The following is a 19,271-nucleotide window of genomic DNA, read 5'->3' on the forward strand; positions in this document are numbered from 1 at the left end:
GTTTGCTGGAAAAGCACAGGTAGAAATAAATGACAAAATGCCTTTTATACATTTCTTTTTAATGAAAAGCAATCATTGAATTCAGCAGTGGTTTAAACCATAGACTGTAGGTTCAAACCAGAGAGTTTTTTCTGGAGAAAAGATCTTAAACCTCTAAGAAAAATTCGGTTTTAAAAACATTAATGTTGTTTTTCTTTTTTTTCCAAAACAAATGTGTTTCACTATGTTTAGTGCTCAGCCCCCTTTTTTGTAAGTACTCTAATGAATCAAAGTTACAGTAATTCAACTGCCCTCCTTGAAGTCAATTGTAAATCACCAGCCAGTCAAAATTACAAAAGGGCGTGACCTCTGAGATCAACAACAACAGCTGAAGTCTGTGTAAAGGAGTAACTCATTGTTGTGTTGCTTCCGTCTCAAAACACATGGGTGCTAAAGTTCAACATAGAAGGGCCGTTTAGTGCACAAACAACATACCTTCCAGACCTTCAGTCTTCCTTGTGGTGTTATATAACAGAGCCATCCACGCTTGTCAGTACCGTGCTTTTCCAGCTTTACAGCATTTTGCAGCAGCAACAAAAGCTTTATGCCTTTTAACTTGCGGGGTTGTCCTTCCAAGTCCATTCTTAAACAGAAATGTTATGCAATGTTTAAATGTCTCTAATATAATTAATCTTCATTGGTGGTTTTCATTATTTTATGTATTTGTATCACGACTCATTTTTGCACACATGCTTTGAGCTTTTCTTTTCAAGTTTTCTTAAAGGTTTAAATCATAGTTTTCCCTGGTTGAGCAAAACCCTGTTTTCTGCATTTCAAACCATTGTCAAAGTAAAAACATTAGAAACTTTCCTGTATTGATATCCAAATACAGGTTTGGCTACTGTCTGTTCTCATATTATCACATATCCAGTGTTTCTGTTCTCAACTGCCCAAGTTTTGCTTTTAGGAAATGATTCATTCCTGTAAGTCCTGGTAAGTCTTAATTGATGCAGGGGTCTCTGTGTGTTTGTGATCATACACCGTGTCATTGTGTGTTGGATTGATGTTTCATTTGGGTAGTTGTAGCTCTGTGTGTTGTGGTTTTCAGCTGAAGGAATTCAGTTTTATGGCTAAGTTATACAGCTATTCTTTAAAACTTCTATGTAAAACTCACACCTCACTTCAAGAAAACTCAAAACCAACTATGAGTAGTTCCTGTTAACAACTTGGTTTTGTGTCCTCCTCCTCTATATTGTAGAGACTGTTGAACTGTCATAGTTACCAACCGTACATTACTCCACATCTGAAATGAGTCCCAAACAAATCCTTATTTGCTTCTGTTTGAGAGAATTGTATACCTCCCCATCCAGACTTTATTTCTTCAGTGGCAACAAATGTTTGGGACTGTTTCAGGGACAGCACAGTTAAGTCTTATAGTATCAAGAGACTCACTAGCGTGTTGGTTTTGTGTTTTTCTTTGTGATATACCATCATCTTTTGGGCTTAAAGACCCACTGCTTTATCCTGGAATATTAATATGGGAATAAGAACGACTGAAACTGAATTCCTCTCAGTGCTGCTTGGACATGAAGCATTAAATGAAAAATGTGAAAGCCCCTGCAAATGTTTGTTTTTTTTCTGTGTGTGTATCTGCAGGTCAGGTCTGTTATCAACCTGCTGTTTGCAGCCTACACAGGAGACGTGTCTGCACTGAGGAGGTGAGCAGTTCACACTCATATTTGTTCTTTACATACAAAACTACTACTACTAAGAATAGACTAGACTACCTGTAAGAGAATTTGGCTTTCACTGCTTTCAGAAATGTGGATATTAAACCAGACAGTGTGTTTCTTACAGCTCTTGTCCCAACAACATAGAAGGGCATATAGCAACTGACTCGAACCAACTTTTTTCTTTTCGTAATTTTCTTTCATTTTATGGATATGAAAACAAAAGTTCTTTGTTGTTTTTAAAGAAATGAAATTGGCGGCAGTCCATACACTAATTTAATATGTCTACTTAGGTAATAAATCAACTTTAAGTTATTTTTATGCAACCAGAGAAGTTGCCCCCTGCTGGCCATTAGAAATAGTGAATCTACTTTTTGTCACATGGTCCATTAAACAAACTAAGGTGAAATTCCACCCCCCCAAACAAATGGGGTGTATGTATATGAGTTATTGACTAAATAATATAGATAGAAGCCATGGACTGTGTGGTATGAGCATTGAGTCATTGTTGCTCAATATCTTAGTGCATTGCACTGTTTCTTTAAGCATTTCTACCGTCTTTACCATTAAAAATAAAAAATTTAAAGCTGTATCCTCAAAGGGTCTTAGCTCCTCTGAGAAAGCACCAAAGAAATTGGCAGGTGGCTCTTGTCCTACTGCTTTGGTTGATATTACAATAAACTGTTATTGTTAACTGTACGGCTATAAATATATAGAAATATTTACAAAGGAATGAAACTAATCCTGTGTTTGGCTCCTCTTCTCTAGTTTTGTAAATTACACCAAAAAAATCTATTGATCCTGTTGTTATTGTATGAACTTGTATTTTTGTTCGTCTGTGCTTTGTTTACAATTTTTTTTTAATTCAGTATAAATTAAAAGCTCAGATCTGAGCATGAAAACTTACCATATTTCAAATCACAGCAAATATTTTGATTTTTATTCTTAAGTGAATGTTGACAATCTTTATATTTTTACTTCGTGTGCGCAGGTTTGCATTATCATCTGTTGACATGGAGCAAAAAGATTATGACTCCAGGACAGCTCTCCATGTGGCGTCAGCTGAAGGTAACTTGCAGGCTAATGTCAGCTTCTTAACCAGTGTTTGACAAATGTGCTTACAGTGATATTCTAGTATAATTCCTGATGACTTACAATGTTTTTAAATATTGAATATGTGCTTTCAGGACACGTTGAGGTGGTGCGCTTTCTTCTTGAAGCCTGCAAGGTGAACCCTGTACCCAGGGACAGGTGAGTCCAGATGAATTTAAATGAGGAATACACAAAATTCATCACAGGGGATGTTTATTCTGCTTTTTTTTTTGGTTTAAGATGAATAAAGTTTTAAAGTCAACCTCCTCTCTCTGATGTGGAAACACATGCTGTTGTGTTAATTTTTTTTTAACTACTATTATTTCTTTAACATGTAGTGTTCTTATGCAGGAAACAGGGATTTAACTGCAGCTTAACTTGCTTGTTTATTCATAGTTTGTGATGCAGCAGTGTTTTCTCTGCACAGGTGGGGGAACACACCCATGGATGAAGCCGTTCTGTTCGGTCACCACGACGTTGTCACCATCCTGCAGCAGCACCAAGATAAATACAGCCCTGCTGCTGGAGCTGATGAAAAGGAGAGCGCAGAGAAAAGCCTGGACAGTCTGCTGTAGTCCTGCAATACCTTCCTGTTTCTATCCTACAGCCGAGCTGAGCGCTTCTCTGGAACTGAACTGTACATATTGACCAAATGTGTGGGCGATTTGACCGTCTGGTGTTGCTTTGCTTTGTCGCTGTACATCATTGCTCTGCTTTACTGCTGTACCTCTCCTGTTGTGTGTTTGAGTGAGCACCTTATCAATACTGTTTTAACAAAAATCACATTATCTGTAATACATGTTTACGATATAGAACTCATGTGGTCTGTGTGGTGTCCCCGGATATAGAGTGTATCAAAGTGTGTTAGTTTAGTTATGTTATGGTCTTTATGTCATTCTCCTCCTGGTTATATTTGCATATTGGAAAACTGTTAGTTTAGTGAGTAAGTTAGGTGTGTGGACTTTATACTATAAACTTTAGAATGTGTCTCTGAGTGTGTTCATGTATTGATATCCTACAGGCAACACTGCAGTAATACGCCTGTCATCTCCACATCCATCCACTCTGAATGTTGCAAGGTCGTCATCAGGTTTTATGAATCTTCACTTTTCATGTGAAGTTTTCTAAGATTGTACTCCAGATGTATTTTTCAGTGGAAGTATTTACTATAGAAGCAGATTGTATTTATTCACAGAGGCTTTTTCGAAGTGTAAACTCACTTCTCTTGTGCAATTTGTTGCTTTGGGATGAAGGCAAGTTGTTTTTCTTTGTTTGTTTTGTCAACATAGTTACATTTTTCTTGACAAGTAATGTTCAAAATATGATATTCGTTATGTTCGTCATGCAGGGCCGGGTTAATTGAATGTAAGCTATTTGCATCAAGGCCACGGGATTGGATCAAAAGTTGAAATTTGGTTGTTCAAAAAAATTAAGGGAGATGTAAAACTAAATGAGGACTTTAATCAGATGAAAAAAAACAGAATTATCTCACTTTATTATGTCATGAATGCTTGGTTGGGACAAGACAACCCCAGATAATGCACATGGTGTAAAAGCTCTGACCCTTTTTAGCACTGAGGGATAGTAAAAAATATTCTTTAACTCCATGTCATAGAAGCTAAGGACAGTAAAGGATAACCACTACAAGTGTTGAAATACTCTAAATATTTACAAAACAAACAATCTCGACAACCTAAACTGTCAAACTGTGCTTGTATTTCAGCCTTCTGAGATCTTGATTCAGCTTCTGAAGCCCTAAGGCCCGGAAACTGACCTGGTAGCCCCCCATTTTTTTTAATCTTCTTTTTCGCTTTTGTTGAACAGGTCAAAGTGAGTCGGATGAGTTGAAAATCTGGATTATTGTCACACAGATAAAAACTTTTGACCTGGTCATCTGCTCTTTTTACTTAAATAGTTCCCTTTTGAAGTCAGAGACCTAAAGGTCTGTAACTCTATGGGATAAATAAGTAACTCTTAATTATTTTTTATGCTTTTTTCCATTATTATATTGAACAGCCTGAGAAGGACATGAAGTGTTTGCTCTATAAACAGAGCTAAACCTGAACCCCATGAGTATAGAACTTTTCCTGATTGGTCTGGTTATGAATGCTTCTTCAGCGTCACATTAATTTGGTTTCCTGCACAGAATAATTCAGCAACACTAAGAAATTAATGGAAATAGTTCTAGACTAATGCAAAAAAACCCTATGTTTTGAAATGTGTTCCTGAATGTACTTTCACACAGATCTGATCCAAAGCAAAGATTAAGAATGTAATGTTCGTGTCCTCAGTTAGATTCTTTAAAAAACGTGTTTGTATCGCTGTATAACTGTAAATCAGAGTATTTAACAAACAAGTGTCAAGTTGTGCTATAACATTCCAAGAGTGAGGTGTGTAGTTGGATTTCTTCAGTAAAGGGATAAAAATATCACCAACTATTAAACTAGGTTTAGATTTGTGACAACAGCTTTGTATGTGATTCTCTGTGCTTGAAATTGAAAAAGAGTCCGTTCCAGTGAGGTAACGATTACCCCAAGTAAGGAAGCCCTGAAGTGACAATTGTGTAATTGATGCACATTCTGTAAATGAGAAGCAAGAGGTGAAATTACCTATAGGAAGAAAAAAGGTTGTAAGCTACGGTATGATGTGACTAGAAAAACACAAAGCTTAAACTATTTTTATTTTGCTCATTCCACCTTCATCTGCCCTTTATCCTGAGGCTCAGTCGATGTCAGGTTTATGTTTAAAAAGAGTTTAAGTCTTGGAATTCAGGGACAGTCACTGACTTAATGATGGACCAAAGATGTGAACTGAATGAGTCTCTCCTTTGCTCTCTGAACTTATGATATCTTGTTTTCAACACGGTTGGTGTCATGTGTGTTTGTATTTAAGCCACCAGCTGCTAAAGAGATAGAGTCTATACTTACTCCTGAAGTTGGACACAAACATGCACAAAAAAAAGAAAAACACAATTATCAAGACGAGGTCAGAACTAGAAAACTTTGCTGTTAGACGAGCAACAATCTCAAATGTGCAAGTTTTGTTGTGTGATGTATTTGAGGCAATATTTTACTAAATAAACCAAATAAAAACATACAAACCCAGAGACTCATCTGTTCTTTTTTCCCCTAGTTTGGAGCAGTTGTTGCTCTTGGAAATTCAAATACCTTCAAAATGATTAGACTTTAAACATAAAATCACAGTTGATGGTAACAATCCTCATACTTTTATGAGTTATGAATGAGTTTTGTCAAGTTAGCTCAACAATTTAGTAAAGGTGTTTTGTTTTTATGATAAAAAACACTTTATTCAATGTTTGGATGACACACGGCTTCATATTTCAACAGTAGAAAAATTAAGACAAAAAACAAGCTCGTTTTACAAATATATATTCCAAGTGTAATCCAAGTTTGTTAAAAACACTTCATATTTGCTTTGCTGTCATGACACCTTTGTATTTTTACGCTGATCCTTGAACACTTTAATGTTTGTGCTGCAAGTGTATGATTTCCCATTGCATGTATGGCCTTGCAGGGAGCAGCACAAAACTTTACATACACACTCAGGCACACACACACACTCACACTTTGCTATTCTGTCCTTCCTGATCTCACAGTGATCTCATTTCAGTCTTCGAGCACGTCTATCAGGGTCAAAGTCGGATAAAACAGGCAGCGATTACAAAATACTTAAGCATTTCAGTGTGTTTATGACACAATGTTAGGTCTTGAAGTTTTTGCTGTCACACATTCAGATGATATGAATTTAACGGAATGAAACTGAAACTGACTCTTGATTGTACAAACCTTAGCCAGAAGGTAAAAAAAATATCTTTCCAGTTTACACCACAGTGAACTCTAAAGTCCCATGACTCAGCATGTCTCTTTTGTAGTCTTGAGTGTAACGTTTTTTTAACTTTTGCAGTGAAAAAAACTCTTCCTCCAACAGTTCATCAGTCATCAACAATGCTCAGCAGACTATTCAGCTTTAGACTGCACGCCAGCTCCTCTTCCCGGCTCGCCATAATCTTCTGCTGTAGTTCCTTCAGCCGCCATGTCATTGATACAGGTGGGGTTATCGGCAAAACTGCTCCCTCTGGCTGCTCATTCTCAGGCTCTGACTGCTGAAAGAAAAATATAAATAGAAGAAAGACATAAGGAGAGAAAATGGTTAAATTTTGCTCCTGGTTTGCTTGAAAAAGGTCTTTGAATGTCACGTCGCAGCATCAAAATTCTCATTCTGGAAGTTGGCCAGTGTGCAGGAATTTTTTCTTCAATTAATTCAACTCATCTGCCAGAGAAGTAGATGTGTGAAAATATCACTTATCAATTTGCCTTTATCTCATCTTTGATGTAGAATAGGCAACACTGACCAACTCAGAAACTAAGAAATTCTATTCTATTCAAACAGACATAGCACTTTAAATGTTTCCATCACAGTGTTTGTGTAGAGTGAGGAGAGGCAACCTTTTGTACCTGTGTGAGAGTCTTGTCTTGAGTCCTGGCTGTGGGTGGGTGTCTTATGGTTGTGGGCATGTACAGCAGGGTAGAGGATGGGATGAAGAGTGGCATGGACAGGTGGTCTACGGGGTCACCATCCATCCAGCGCTGTAGCTGCTCCATGCTCCTGAAGACACAAGTGATTGTAAGACACACAAAGACTTAAAACGATTATTCTCAGATGGACAAGCATCACAGCACCATCAGTTTTAGATTCTATAAACTGCACCTTCTGCTCTCAGACTTCTCCTCCTCTAAGCTTTGCAACAATGTGTGGACCAGCAGCTCCTTTGATGAAGGAGTGTGTGTGATGTCCAATGGGGCTGTTGAGGCCTCAAGAGGCTCCAGAGGACTGGGGAACAAATTCTGCCTGAGGGACAGACTTGGGGACGGGACACAGGCAGCTGCACTCGCTCTGTGGACAGAGAATGGACAGAAGGTGTAAGAAGGGAGGGGACACAATCAGTGTGTAAAAATTTGTAGCAGAGAGTGGAGAGGGGGGGTGATAGTTTCCAGTTTTTTCTTACTCTTCCCTCTCTTGGTGTTTCTCTCTGTGGGTCTTCCTAACAGCTCGGATCCACTCTTCAGGAGGCTGGAAACCTTTCAGAGAATCTGTAGGGAAGTAAACCAGGATCTCTCCATCCTCTGTCACAGCATCTGAGACAAGAAAATGACAGACATAAGTCAGACACTGTAGGTGGGTTCATACAGACTGTGAGTCAGTTTTACTGCCCTCTCACCTTCACAGACTGGTGGTCCAGGGACCCGCCAGTCCTTTAGTTTGTGGTCGATACAAATCTCCAGCACATCATCCCAGGGAATCTGGCAGGAGACTGAACTTGAATCCTCATCCTGGCTGCTCCAGCTGCTCATGGTTATGTTGGATCTGGAGGTACGGTGACGCTTCAGTCGGACTCTTTCCAGAAGGTTCTCCAGGCGGGACATGATGAGAGGCTCAGTGCTGGGAGAGACTGGGATCTGAGCAGCGTAGCGTAAGATGGAGGAGCAGATCTCAGGCCATGAGTCTAAGATCATGTGAGAGGGGAGGAGAAACGATAAAATAAAAGGAGGGTGAAGAAAGCATGCCAGAACATACCTGTTAATTATTCTTTTTTAGCTTGACATTTAAGATTGCTCTCTCCTTTTGCATCATATTGAAGAAAACACTTCTTGACAACTCAGTGACTTACTTGTAGAAGACAGCACCTCCCACTGTGGCAGCTGTAGGCTAAGGATGGATTCACGCAGCCAGGCGAGGTGTGAGGTACTGTTCCAGCCCAGATAAGGGACAAAATCCCAGGTTTCCGGCAGGCTGAACTCACATGGTGGCCACGAAAGTCTGCTGATATCCTGAGATGACACTCTCTCAGCAATGTGAGCCAGGACAGCGTTATACAGATGTATCACAGGCTCAGGATCCTGTGGGGGGAGACGCACAGCGGCTCGCTCCTGTTGGTGGGCAAAGACTCTGGGACTGAACTCACGACTCAGGCTGGCCTCCACAAGGTGTACCAGGGTCTGACAGGAAAGGGAGACAGGTGGGGGGGAACGGGCCAGCAGCCACTGCATGGCATGACTGAGCTGAGAGCAGATGAGGAGGGTGGGGAAAGGAGAAAAATTTGTTATAAATACTTTATGAAAATGTTTAAATCTATCAAAAACTTCTGAGTGGCAAAAATATGACGAGTGTGGTACCTAAGGTTTCTTTCTCTTTAAATTATGACCATGGTTGACATGAGGGTAACAATCTTCTGTGTCATACTGATTTGTTTTTGATCTTACTCTTTTGAACACAAACTGAACACCACAAAACCAAAACTAAACTTCAGCACTCTGAGTTTGTTGAACACAGAGGAGTTTTTGACTGCTAAAAACTGAGTTATTGGCATTAGGCAGAGGAGAAAACCGAGATAGGGAACGAGCAGAGGACTCCTTAAATGTATGCAAAAGGTAGGGACATTAAGCTCTGTGCATAAAATGAAAGTAGTGTGTTGTGTGGTGTTAAAGTCAATGCATGATGTTTTTGTCTGGTACCTGTCTGGATCCCTGCAGGTCAGTTGTGGTCTCTGGTATAAAGATGAATGTGTACTCTGAGATTACACCCTCCTGTACGAGCGTCTGCAGCATCAGGGCTGGGGACAATCAGAGGGTTAATCTGTCTCTTTATAACCTCTCACAAAATGCTTATCAGGTATCACGATTGAGCAGTAGTTTTCTAAGAATCTGTCAATGTTGCTACATCTTGTACTGATACCTTCTTCCAGCTTCTGTGTCTGTTCGGAGCCCCTGTCAGGTCCAGGCACCAGAATGACCAGAGGCAGTGGGTTGTGCCACGTGCTGGCCTGTTGAAGCTGTTTGAGCTGCAGCAGCGCAGACAGCAACGGGACATCCTGCTCATCCTGCCTAGGTTCGTTGATGGGCATAGCTGGGAGCAGTGTGATCAAAGCGTCTGTCCCATGCAGCTCGCAGCACTCTTCCACTTTGGAAAGGTCGTCTCCACTCAGAGGACCGCGGGATGCCTGAAAAGACCAAGAAGAGGAAACTAGTAAATTAGAAAATGCATTATCTATGTTGTTTTCACATTCATATCTAAAAATGGGCCCTCTAATAAGCATGCTCAATGTGCTGATAGAAAAGTGTGAGGAAGAACTCCTCATTGAGTGTTTTAATGTGCTGCAGTGTGATCTCACTTTGACGCTGATGTGGACTTTGTGAGCGCGGTGGCCGCTCTTCTGGAGTGTGTTTATGACACAAAGGGTCTGCATGGCGCTGTCTGGCTGCTCCTTCCTCACATCCGACATCTTCGGTCCACCAAGCTTCACCTCCAACCAGTCTGACAGGATCCTGAACAGACAGAAGACCACACACAAGTCTCCCACAGGTTCATTTAAATATCTTTATCCAAACCTCCACTCATGAAACTAATGGATGTGTTAACGCTTTTTTTTTCTTGTTGCTGTTTACCTGTCGGCGACGCTGGCCTCACTGTCATGATCACTGGGCAGAAGGAGAACCGCTTTCCAGAAGATGCGTTCCGGTGGGTCAGGGATGTTTTCAGTCACCAGGGCTGGTAGGTCAAACGGTGCCCAAACTTTCTCACTAGAAGTGAAAAGGCGTCAGAAATCTGCTTTGAGGTGAAAACACTGTCTCAAAAACAGAAACATGAGTGACTTACTTCAGCAGTTGCTGATAGAAGTAATGGACCCTCATCTGGTGGAGGTTGTCTTGTCTCAACTTCAGCAATCTTCAGGAAATACAAAACATGGTTTTTTATTTTTTATGCTGTATCATTGTGAGATATTTGATAAATTTGGATGAAACTCCATTAAGATGAAGTACCTGGTGCTGGACAGAGCCAAGGTGCCAACATTGCCGAGGTTGACCATACCCAGAGCCAGATCTGCGATAGAGGGCTGTGAAGGGGCGCTAGGTGCCAAAGCTTTCAGCTTGAATCGAGGATCCACACAACAGGGAGCTGCAGGGAAACCTCTCATCTGTCTCTTCAGCTGCCGACGTACTGCAACCACATCCCGCCACCTTTGAAGAGGAGAGCAGGGAAAGAAAATGTTACCACTTATTTCAAACTAAGAGAATCGGACAACTCTCAGGCTTTCCACTATTTGCTCATCTCACTTTTTAATGTATTTGTGGATGCATTGTAGCTCGATGTCAAGGATGTCCTCAGCCAACAGAGCAATGTCTGCACTCAAAGTCTCCTCCACAAGACTGTCACAGACCTGCTCTGTGCATTTAGCCACACGGTCTGCTTTCTCATTCACTGCTTGTCTGAAAGTAAGAAACACATTTAAAGACAGTGAATCTTTAACTCCTTTTTCATTAATTCCCCTGGTCAATTATGAAACATCACATCAGACCAGCTTTAGCTGAGTTTAGGAGTCTTACTGGATCTCAGAGGCAGCGGTCTCCTTGACAGTCTCATCCAAGACTTCATGGATGAGCTCTGTGCAGAGAGAGGAGCTGTACTGAACCAGGAAGGCCTCGTGCTCCTGCCTCCTCCTGTTAGGAGACATGGAAAAAGAAACAGAGGTGAGTTTTGGTATCTATGGTTACCCTGAAATTTTGCCTTTTTGGTCCAGGTAAATGAAAAGTATAGAGCCCAGGTGTCCCCTTTTGACCGTGTTTGTGTATTGATTACCTGGCTTCTTCTAGCTTTCGTTTCTCTTCAGCCACGCGCTCCTCTTCCAGCCTGATCTCTGTGGAGGACATCTCCTGCAGCATCTGCTCCATTACCTCACCCACCATGGACTCCACCTGCACACTGCTCTCCCTGCAAAACCAGAGGCGAAAAAAGTTAGTCACCACTATAAAAAAAACATTTAACCGTACTGTCTCAGAGCAAAGTCGTGGAATTACTTCAATTCCTCTCACTCAAAATGCTGGATTAATTGATCATTTTGAACTTACACAAGAGCAGTTGTGATGTAGCTGGCACCCGCATCAGCAACCTCCCTTGCTCCTGCTGTGACCACCTCTTCAATCACACAGTCCAGTACAGCCATGATGTCCTGCAAGAGAACAACAGCAACACTTTTAGTGGCCCATGTAAGTGGCCTTTTTTTAACTTCTGGTATTTAAGGTAGCATATAACAGCTGTCTACATTACTGATCATCAAAGTAAATATTTACTTTCCAGTCACATAAATGCAGAAAACACTTGATACATTCTATAAAGCTAAACATCTGAGCCGAGGGAGATCTTGCTCACCTCGTTGCTGTACACAGGCTTAGGTTTGGGTGGAGGTGATGGAGGTTTGATGGGCTGAGGTTGTAAAATGGGCTGGAAAAGCTGCTGTGTGTCTTCTGGCTGGGCTGGGCTCTGGTAGAGCTGGTTCTGCTCTCCTGTCTCATCTGAGGCAGCCGAGGGCAACCTAAAGGAAGCAGCCATGTCTGGAACCTGGGCCGGCACAGCCTGTGTTAGCAGCTCTCTGGGGGGTGGGGCTTGAATCTCCAGCGTGGCAGGGAGAGCTGCAAAAAAGACAGTTTGATTTGTAGTGCAGATAGAAACTCCTACTGATGAAAGTTATAACTGCAGAACTGAAGCCCACACCTTTAATCTGGCTGGGGGCCGGCTCAGTCAGAGCGCCCTCACCACGATACTTATTGTTGAGGTCAAAGCTGCAGACGGGGATGTGCTGTGGAGGGTTTGGAAGGGGGCCTCCATGCACCACTTGTCCAATCAACACAGTTTTCTTTGCTAGGATGACCACTGACTTCTTCTGGGACAGAGGCAAATCTGGCTCCTGATAGGCTGTGCGGCTCAGCTCCACCATACTGTGACCAACACATATAAGTTATGAAAAACAATCTTGAAATCTATGAAAAATCAATATTCTTTATCATTCGTCAGTATGTTGGGATGCTCCAACACCTTTCATAGTTTAACCAGACACTCACCCATCGACAACGTTGAGGCCATACTGCTGCATGAAGCCTGTTGCCTCTGCAGCATCTCGGAACATTAACATTCGAACCACATCCTCAACTGGAAATGCAGTCGGTCGAGGACCAATGGTGTGAGCAATATTCAAGGTCTTCAAAGCTTTAGCTCTGACCTGCACGGAATCACACACACACATGTGGATACACACAAGAATAATTAAGAGGACTCAGCAAAACAAAAAAATAAAAATATTGGTTTAGTTTTGACATCAATTCCAAGCTTGGCTGAGTCCAAAGGTTTAGTGGACATTAAATGAAGGGAACAGCTCCTGACCTGGTTAAAGTATCTGTGCAGGAGACAGCTGGCGAGGTACGAGGCTCCTTTCACCAGCCTGAAGAAGCGCACAAAGTTGTTGCTGTTGACTGCAGTGAATACCCGCACAGCAAACTTAACCTCAGGGGAATTGCGCACCTCATCACGAAACTGCTGCACTTCACTGCACAGACAAAAAAAGTATTTCTTCACCATATAACAAAGTTGGGAATGTCGTGAAAAAGTAGCAGATGCTTCAGTGTTTCATGACAGATTAAATCATGTATGGATGGCTTGTGTTTCTGTTCACTAACCGTAGGATGTCACCGTCGTTGAGTCTAAGCAGCACACTATACTGGCGAAACTCTGCCTCTCTTTGGCAATAAACCTGGTTTGCTGCCAGGTCCTGGTACATTTCTTTGAGACTCTGGAGGCACTTGGTCATGTTCTCGTTGTTGATCTTGGCATCAAAAGAGGACATGTGCTCCTCACAGAGGTGGTGAGCACAGTGCACGTGGAAGCGCGTGCACTTTTCAATCAGTGACACTGTGTGAGGGCAACACAGGTGCTGCTGGGTGATGTCCTGTGGGAGCAAGAGAGCAACAACTCAGGTTTAAAATACATCAAAAACAGCATAATTCGTACATTGTAACTTGATGAGTTGAAGGCAAAAATAAGTTTAAAACCTTATTTATAACTGAAAACAGATTTCACTGTGATAATGACTGGTATCTTAAGATGACAACAAGCCGACAACAGGCTCTTACCTTACGGATGCCACGGGTCCTGTTCCACACAAAGTCATACCACTCTCTATAATTATCATGGCCCAGATCCATGATCTGCGTCACCAGATAGTCCATAGTCATGCTGAGCACAGGAAGGGGGCGCAATTCATGGGGCAGGGGCTCCTCCTGATCAGCTGATGAGCGGCTGTACTCCTTGATAACTGCCGCGTGATCCGCCTGGTTGAGAACAAGAGGTGTAAGGTTCTTTTTCAGCCATCTGGTTCTCTCTTCTATTTAATTTTCAGAAGCAGTAAAACATTCTCTGTCTATTAATAAGATTAGGAATAAGGATCAGACACAAACCAAATGATAAAGCTGCTGAATAACCCAGTCTCTTTTAGAGTGAGCGCTTATTACCATTTCAGAATCCGGGATGGACTCATATATGCTCAGCTGTTTTCGTGTTTCTCTCATGTATCTCTCCTTTTCTGGACACATGTCTGGACACGTCCCTACAAACACCTTGGACAGCACCAGATCCGTCCTTTTGGGCCGACCTGGAGGGAATTTTTATACATAAAGTTAAAAGTGACCCATGTGTTTGGAAACATAGCAATAAATTGATGTGAGACGTGGTTTAACCTTGACGTAGGATCTTGTCTCTCTGTTCCAGGAGTCTGTACTTGTCCTCAGCAGTCTCAGCCACCTGGCCAATGAGGGGTAGAAGGGATAAAGGGACCGGGCGCTCTGCACTCGAGGCCTCCGTGCTGCTCTCTTTTAGTGGTTCAGTGTCAAACGGCAGCATCTTGGCTGATGAAGATTTCTTCACAGGGGAGCTGAGACAGAGAAGACATGCGAAAAGACATTGTTCTTCCTGTACTTTTCAACTATTGGATGCCAGTTGTGTAACCAAAGTTTATAACAGAAGTATTACCTGCGACTGAGTGTCACAGAGCTAGTGACTGCTGGAGATCGAAACGTCGGTCTTCTTAGTGGAGATGAAGTGGTCTTGAGCCCTGTTTCCTCAAGACTTTGTTCCCCTGTCTCCCCCTCTCCTGCTGCAGGTCTGCTACCTTTTTCACCTGGACCTAGTACAGAATAGTAAAGATGAAAAATGTGCTAAACTCTTTCATGTATCCATTTTGAGTAAAGACTTGCAAAGAAAACAGTAACATTAACAGTAACAGTAAGTCATGAAAACCAAAACAATAAAATGAAGTGCCTTTAAGAGGTGATAAAACTATCTGTAAGAGTCAATGACGTACAACTGTTGGTACACATTAGCTAGTTTAAAACAGAAGTTTCTTTTTTACTCTGTGTCTTTTTCCACAAGAGAAGAAGCTCGTGTCCGTGTAGCATTTTGCCTTTCTTCTTTGCCCTTGCTGCAGAAGCCTAAAAAAGAAGACATTTAACAGAGAGAAAAAATATTTGTTAAGTACTGGCAAAATGCTTTAAGCAGAGGAGTAACGGAAAAAAAAACTGTAATAAGAATCTGGTCAACTCACATGGTCACTGAAATGTATAGTGGCATGGTTCTTGGCCAGTCGACAGTAGATCTTGCAAACTTTCCCATAACGACTGAAGTGCTTCTCCATGATCTCTCTCTTGTTAAGAGCTGGAGGCACATTTTTGCACAGGATAGCAGTACAGTCAGCATATGATGTGCCCTCTGAGCTTTCCCTGCGTAAACCAGGCTTCTCTGGGGCCTTGGTTTGGGGCTTCAGGTCTGGGGCTTTTGTTGAGTCTGGCACAGGATGACAGGTTTGAGGAGAAACCAGGTTTAGGACATGTTAACAGCTCAATGCATTTTTTAACACATTTAAGTTAAAGTAACATTTTTATAGTTTTCTGTATTTCAATAACTTTGTACAGGTAACAAAATGTTTATGGTTTGTTTCTCTCACCTGACTGTTCAGCTTTCTCTAGAATATCTCTGCTTCTTGTTGGAGCTGGACCAGGTAAGTCCTCCTCTTGAACTTGGACACCTTCCCTCTCTGACTCCTTTGGGGCCTCGTGCCTCACTGGGTGACTGACATCTTTACGAATACCACTAAGTGCCCTGCCAAAAATTCCTGCTGTGGGGCCTCTGGACCTCATAAGAGGCCTTTTTGGAGGCTGTCTTGGCGAATCTGTGTCTGCTGGAGCATCCTCCTCTGTTATAGGCTTCTCCTGGCCACTGCTGGGGATGGCTGGGTCGTCCTTGCGCTTGGTGCCTTTCCCTAATCTTGCAAATACATTTGTGCCCCCTAAAGCTTCAAGGTTACTTCTTTTCTCTTCTAAACTTCTCCCTGCCTTGGTGTCATCAAAGGCTGACTGCTGACCAAAACTTGATCCACCAAATAGGGGTGCTTCCTGGGGTCGAATGGATTTGGCTGCAAAGCTGAAAGATGAGGGGGTAGTTGGCTGGGTGGTTGTTGTCTTTGTGCTCGAGCTGGAGGGGACAGCTGGCTGAGAAAAGGTGAACTGCAGGGTAGAGGAGCTGCTGCTGTTGTTAGTTGTAAGTGGATTGTTTTGAGTAGAAATAGATGGGGCTGCTGCTGGCTGTGAGAAGCTGAAGCCAAGTGAACCAGACTTAGCCCCTGTTAACTGAGAGAAGCCCTGAGTGGGTCGACTGCTGTTAGTTGTGGTGCTGGAACTTGTCTGGACTCCAGTGCTGCCAAAAGTGGAGCTGGACATAGATGTAGTTTGAGGGTTAGCGGGCTCAGGGCTTGCACTGAAGATGGGTTTGAACAGCGCCTCATTGGCAGGCTTGAAACTGAATTCTGTTTTTCCAAACCCTCCACTCTGAGTCACACTCTGAGGTGAACCAAAAACATTGGTGGAGGCACTGGTAGTTGATGGCTGTCCAAAAATTGGCTGTCCAAAACTAACTGGCTGAGGTTGCCCCAATGCAGAAGTGGAGCCAGAGGACATCTGTGTATTTCCAAATCCAGAGGACGGTTGACCAAATGCTGGAGGCTGCTGACCAAATCCCGGAGCCTGACCAAATGCAGAGGGCTGCCCGAATGAAGATGTCTGCCCAAACACAGAGCTCTGACTTTGTCCACCAGATTGCCCAAAAACGGATGCTGTGGTACTACCAAAGCCTGAAGCACTTATTCCTACCGATGGTTGTCCAAATGCTGGGGGTTGACTTACTGAGGGAAGTGAGGAGGGCTGTGTTGATGACTGTCCAAAAGCAGGAGCCTGTCCAAAGATGGTACTTCCAAGGCTTGATGGCTGATTTGAGACAGGCGGCTGTCCAAATGCAGATGTTGATGGGAAGAACCCCATAGTTTGGGATTGATTACTAGAGTTTTGCTGACCAAATGACTGGAACAAGCTACTCTTTAAGGGGTTGCTTGGAGCTTGGAAAGCCCCACCTTGTGGACTTCCAAACGGATTGGGTGGATTCATGGCGCTGGTATTGGCGGACCGAATATTCTTGTTTATTTCACTTGCTGAAAGAAACGTTACTCATGTGGATATGCTGTGACTTATAATCACGTTCCTTTTGGTAAAATCCTGTGGTGACGAAATTAAGCATCATTAGGGCCTGACAATGCCGTTAGCATAACGTTGACAACACGAGTACAGAAAAAAGTTAGCATGTAAAAGTTTCCGTTACGCTTCGAAGGCTTGAATAATGTTAACGCATATTAAAGAAGTATTTTTAAATAATAAATGTTTATCAAATAACGCATTTGATGGATATTCTTACCATTTTCTCGTTTGTTTGTAGTGTTTCTGTTCCGCTCGAATATGAATTTCAGCTTCCGGTTACGGTCCGTACATATATTTCTTCCCCCCAACGGATAGATGCTGCTTCATTACCATGAATGATGCGACCGTTGTGTTTATCGAATACGGTTTCATCTTTGGAGCTTTTATCTTTTTGAAATAACGGGATAACTTAATTTTAATGCCCCAGAACAAACATCTTATTATATATTTAATACTCGATTTTGTGGAACTTCATTTTAGTGCTGCCGGGACTTGTCACCTTGAATACTGCCTTACTGGAATGGTTGGACATTGCCCGGTGTTGAAGCCAGTTGATCGCCTGTCCGGATAAGCCTCAACATTCCTTATCAGTGACCGTCACCGGAGATGGATTAATAAGAACGTTAATCCCTGCCTCATGTTATTTTCGAAATCAATTTTCTCTTCCCACGTCGAATTTTAAAATGGGAGTCGTACTACGGAACCTCCAGAAGGTGGTGCCCCTTCGCCGCGCCAGGCTGCGTGGGGATGTGGACACACTGAGACACATACTGGGCATCCAGAAATTTGATCTGGGCATCATCTGCGTGGATAATAATCGGATGCAGCAGATAAATAACACATATAGAAAGAAAAACGTGCCCACGGATGTGCTGTCGTTTCCATTCTACGAGGTAAATATGACAATACGCTGATGATAATGACGCTTATTAAAGGACCAGCACTTGCCTATATCCCAGCAGCATGTCTAGAAAGCAGCATGGAGTCCTTGTAGAGAGAAAAAAAACTTCCTGAGTCTTTTATTGGAGGCATTTTAAGATGAATTAACTTCAAGGTTACAACTGCCTAGAAAAAAACAAATTAGAGGAAATGTTGAGTTTTTGTCTTGTGTATGAAAAATGTAAAAGGAAGTGTAATAGATCCATTCAAAGTTTACTTGTGTGTTTATAGGACCTCAGGCCCGGCAAACTTCCCTGCCCTCTGCACAGAGATGAGTTGAACCTTGGAGACATTTTCCTTGGGGTGGAGTTTGTGATGAAGCAGTGCCAGGAGGAGTCCATAGATCTGCATGAAGCACTCACTGTAAGTGGCACTTGCACTCTGTACCAAGTTTATGCTGATAAGAAAGTCAATAGATGATAATATTTGTACTGTGATAACTTCAACCATGGGGCCTCTGTCGTTTCAACTGGTTGCACCTCTTTTTGATGCATGCTTCAGGTCGTCACTGCACATGGCATATGTCACCTATTGGGCTACAGGCATGAGACAGAGGAAGAGTGGAATGAGGTTTGTACAGCAATCATGTTGTAGAAGACTGTCATGGAGAAAAACACATAATCACGTAAATTTTTTTGTGGCTACTTGTATTTTTAGTTTTGTGTGTTCTTATTTATTTGTGCCTTTATCACTCTTTTCCAGATGGCGCAGAGGGAAGGATACATTCTTAATGAGTACAACAGACTCACAGGGAGACATCTGGAGCCACTGACCAAGAGATGCACTAAGGACAGGTGACATTGACAGTCACCTCTTTAGTTTTGAGTCACACTAAGTGTACTACAGTGCTTCATGTTTATGATCCTGCAACAACCTGGAACTCTTTCACTCAGTCTGCCTCATGCACACACAAAGAACACTGGATCCACTCTCTGTACCACAGCTGCCGTTTGAAGGACTTAACTCACCAAACAGGGTACATCCTGTGTTTCAGTTTTTGATCTCATGTTCTTACCCTCAGTGAAACTAAAAAGTCAACACATTTTCACTGTAATATTTTATTAAAATCTGCTTCAAGAAAAGTCAACTGTGTTTGGGGCTAGAAAAG

General features: G+C 42.2%; 3 protein-coding genes across 6 annotated transcripts in view; 2 read left to right on the forward strand and 1 right to left on the reverse strand.

The window, feature by feature from the left end:
* glsb (glutaminase b) overlaps positions 1–5,304 on the forward strand; it is a 33,963-nt gene extending 28,659 nt beyond the window's left edge. Inside the window, exons 15-18 of the mRNA XM_074695191.1 lie at positions 1,636–1,697; positions 2,701–2,777; positions 2,897–2,960; positions 3,229–5,304. Of these exons, the coding sequence (XP_074551292.1) occupies positions 1,636–1,697; positions 2,701–2,777; positions 2,897–2,960; positions 3,229–3,376 (351 nt within the window). The 3' untranslated portion in view covers positions 3,377–5,304. The remainder of the gene's footprint in view (positions 1–1,635; positions 1,698–2,700; positions 2,778–2,896; positions 2,961–3,228) is intronic.
* A 794-nt stretch (positions 5,305–6,098) lies between these two features.
* On the reverse strand, positions 6,099–17,565 carry mcm3ap (minichromosome maintenance complex component 3 associated protein). 4 transcript variants are annotated; one of them, XM_074695092.1, is made up of 29 exons: positions 17,442–17,565; positions 15,646–17,245; positions 15,247–15,485; positions 15,055–15,133; positions 14,676–14,829; positions 14,384–14,577; positions 14,159–14,298; positions 13,781–13,978; positions 13,328–13,596; positions 13,035–13,197; positions 12,716–12,873; positions 12,369–12,592; positions 12,027–12,286; positions 11,726–11,826; positions 11,457–11,588; positions 11,204–11,317; positions 10,934–11,086; positions 10,640–10,837; positions 10,476–10,544; positions 10,265–10,399; positions 9,991–10,144; positions 9,555–9,819; positions 9,335–9,432; positions 8,491–8,881; positions 8,041–8,325; positions 7,828–7,957; positions 7,530–7,715; positions 7,277–7,427; positions 6,099–6,921 (listed from the first exon to the last, which is right to left on the reverse strand). In XM_074695092.1, the coding sequence occupies exons 2-29, from the start codon at positions 17,135–17,137 to the stop codon at positions 6,754–6,756; spliced, it is 6,300 nt and encodes a 2,099-aa protein (XP_074551193.1). In that variant the 5' UTR covers positions 17,138–17,245; positions 17,442–17,565; the 3' UTR covers positions 6,099–6,753. The 4 variants fall into 4 exon arrangements, with proteins under 4 accessions (XP_074551193.1, XP_074551191.1, XP_074551192.1 ...); XM_074695090.1 differs by having other exon boundaries at positions 7,268–7,427; XM_074695091.1 differs by having other exon boundaries at positions 6,100–6,924.
* Positions 17,566–17,891: 326 nt separating this feature from the next.
* On the forward strand, positions 17,892–19,219 carry ybey (ybeY metalloendoribonuclease). Its single transcript, XM_074695097.1, has 4 exons — positions 17,892–18,117; positions 18,395–18,526; positions 18,665–18,733; positions 18,866–19,219. Exons 1-4 carry the CDS (start codon positions 17,908–17,910, stop codon positions 18,959–18,961), a joined length of 507 nt encoding a protein of 168 aa, XP_074551198.1. The 5' UTR covers positions 17,892–17,907; the 3' UTR covers positions 18,962–19,219.
* Positions 19,220–19,271: the final 52 nt, after the last annotated feature.

This window comes from Halichoeres trimaculatus, unplaced genomic scaffold (genome assembly GCF_033239565.1).
Source record: "Halichoeres trimaculatus isolate MK-OKI-2021-1 unplaced genomic scaffold, fHalTri1.1 fHalTri1_scaffold_19, whole genome shotgun sequence".
Classification (NCBI taxonomy): Eukaryota; Metazoa; Chordata; class Actinopteri; order Labriformes; family Labridae; genus Halichoeres; species Halichoeres trimaculatus.

What these genes read in the sequence shown, in the direction of transcription:
- mcm3ap (XM_074695089.1), bottom strand. Translation starts at nt 17,137, where the DNA reads ATGAATCCACCCAATCCGTTTGGAAGTCCACAAGGTGGGGCTTTCCAA. An exon ending in CTATACATTTCAGTGACCAT is followed by an intron (nt 15,134 to 15,246) that starts GTGAGTTGACCA and finishes CTTCTTTTTTAG; the next exon opens with GCTTCTGCAGCAAGGGCAAA. An exon ending in TGGACCACCAGTCTGTGAAG is followed by an intron (nt 7,958 to 8,040) that starts GTGAGAGGGCAG and finishes TTCTTGTCTCAG; the next exon opens with ATGCTGTGACAGAGGATGGA.
- ybey (XM_074695097.1), top strand. Translation starts at nt 17,908, where the DNA reads ATGGGAGTCGTACTACGGAACCTCCAGAAGGTGGTGCCCCTTCGCCGC. An exon ending in TGTCGTTTCCATTCTACGAG is followed by an intron (nt 18,118 to 18,394) that starts GTAAATATGACA and finishes GTGTGTTTATAG; the next exon opens with GACCTCAGGCCCGGCAAACT. An exon ending in CAGAGGAAGAGTGGAATGAG is followed by an intron (nt 18,734 to 18,865) that starts GTTTGTACAGCA and finishes ACTCTTTTCCAG; the next exon opens with ATGGCGCAGAGGGAAGGATA.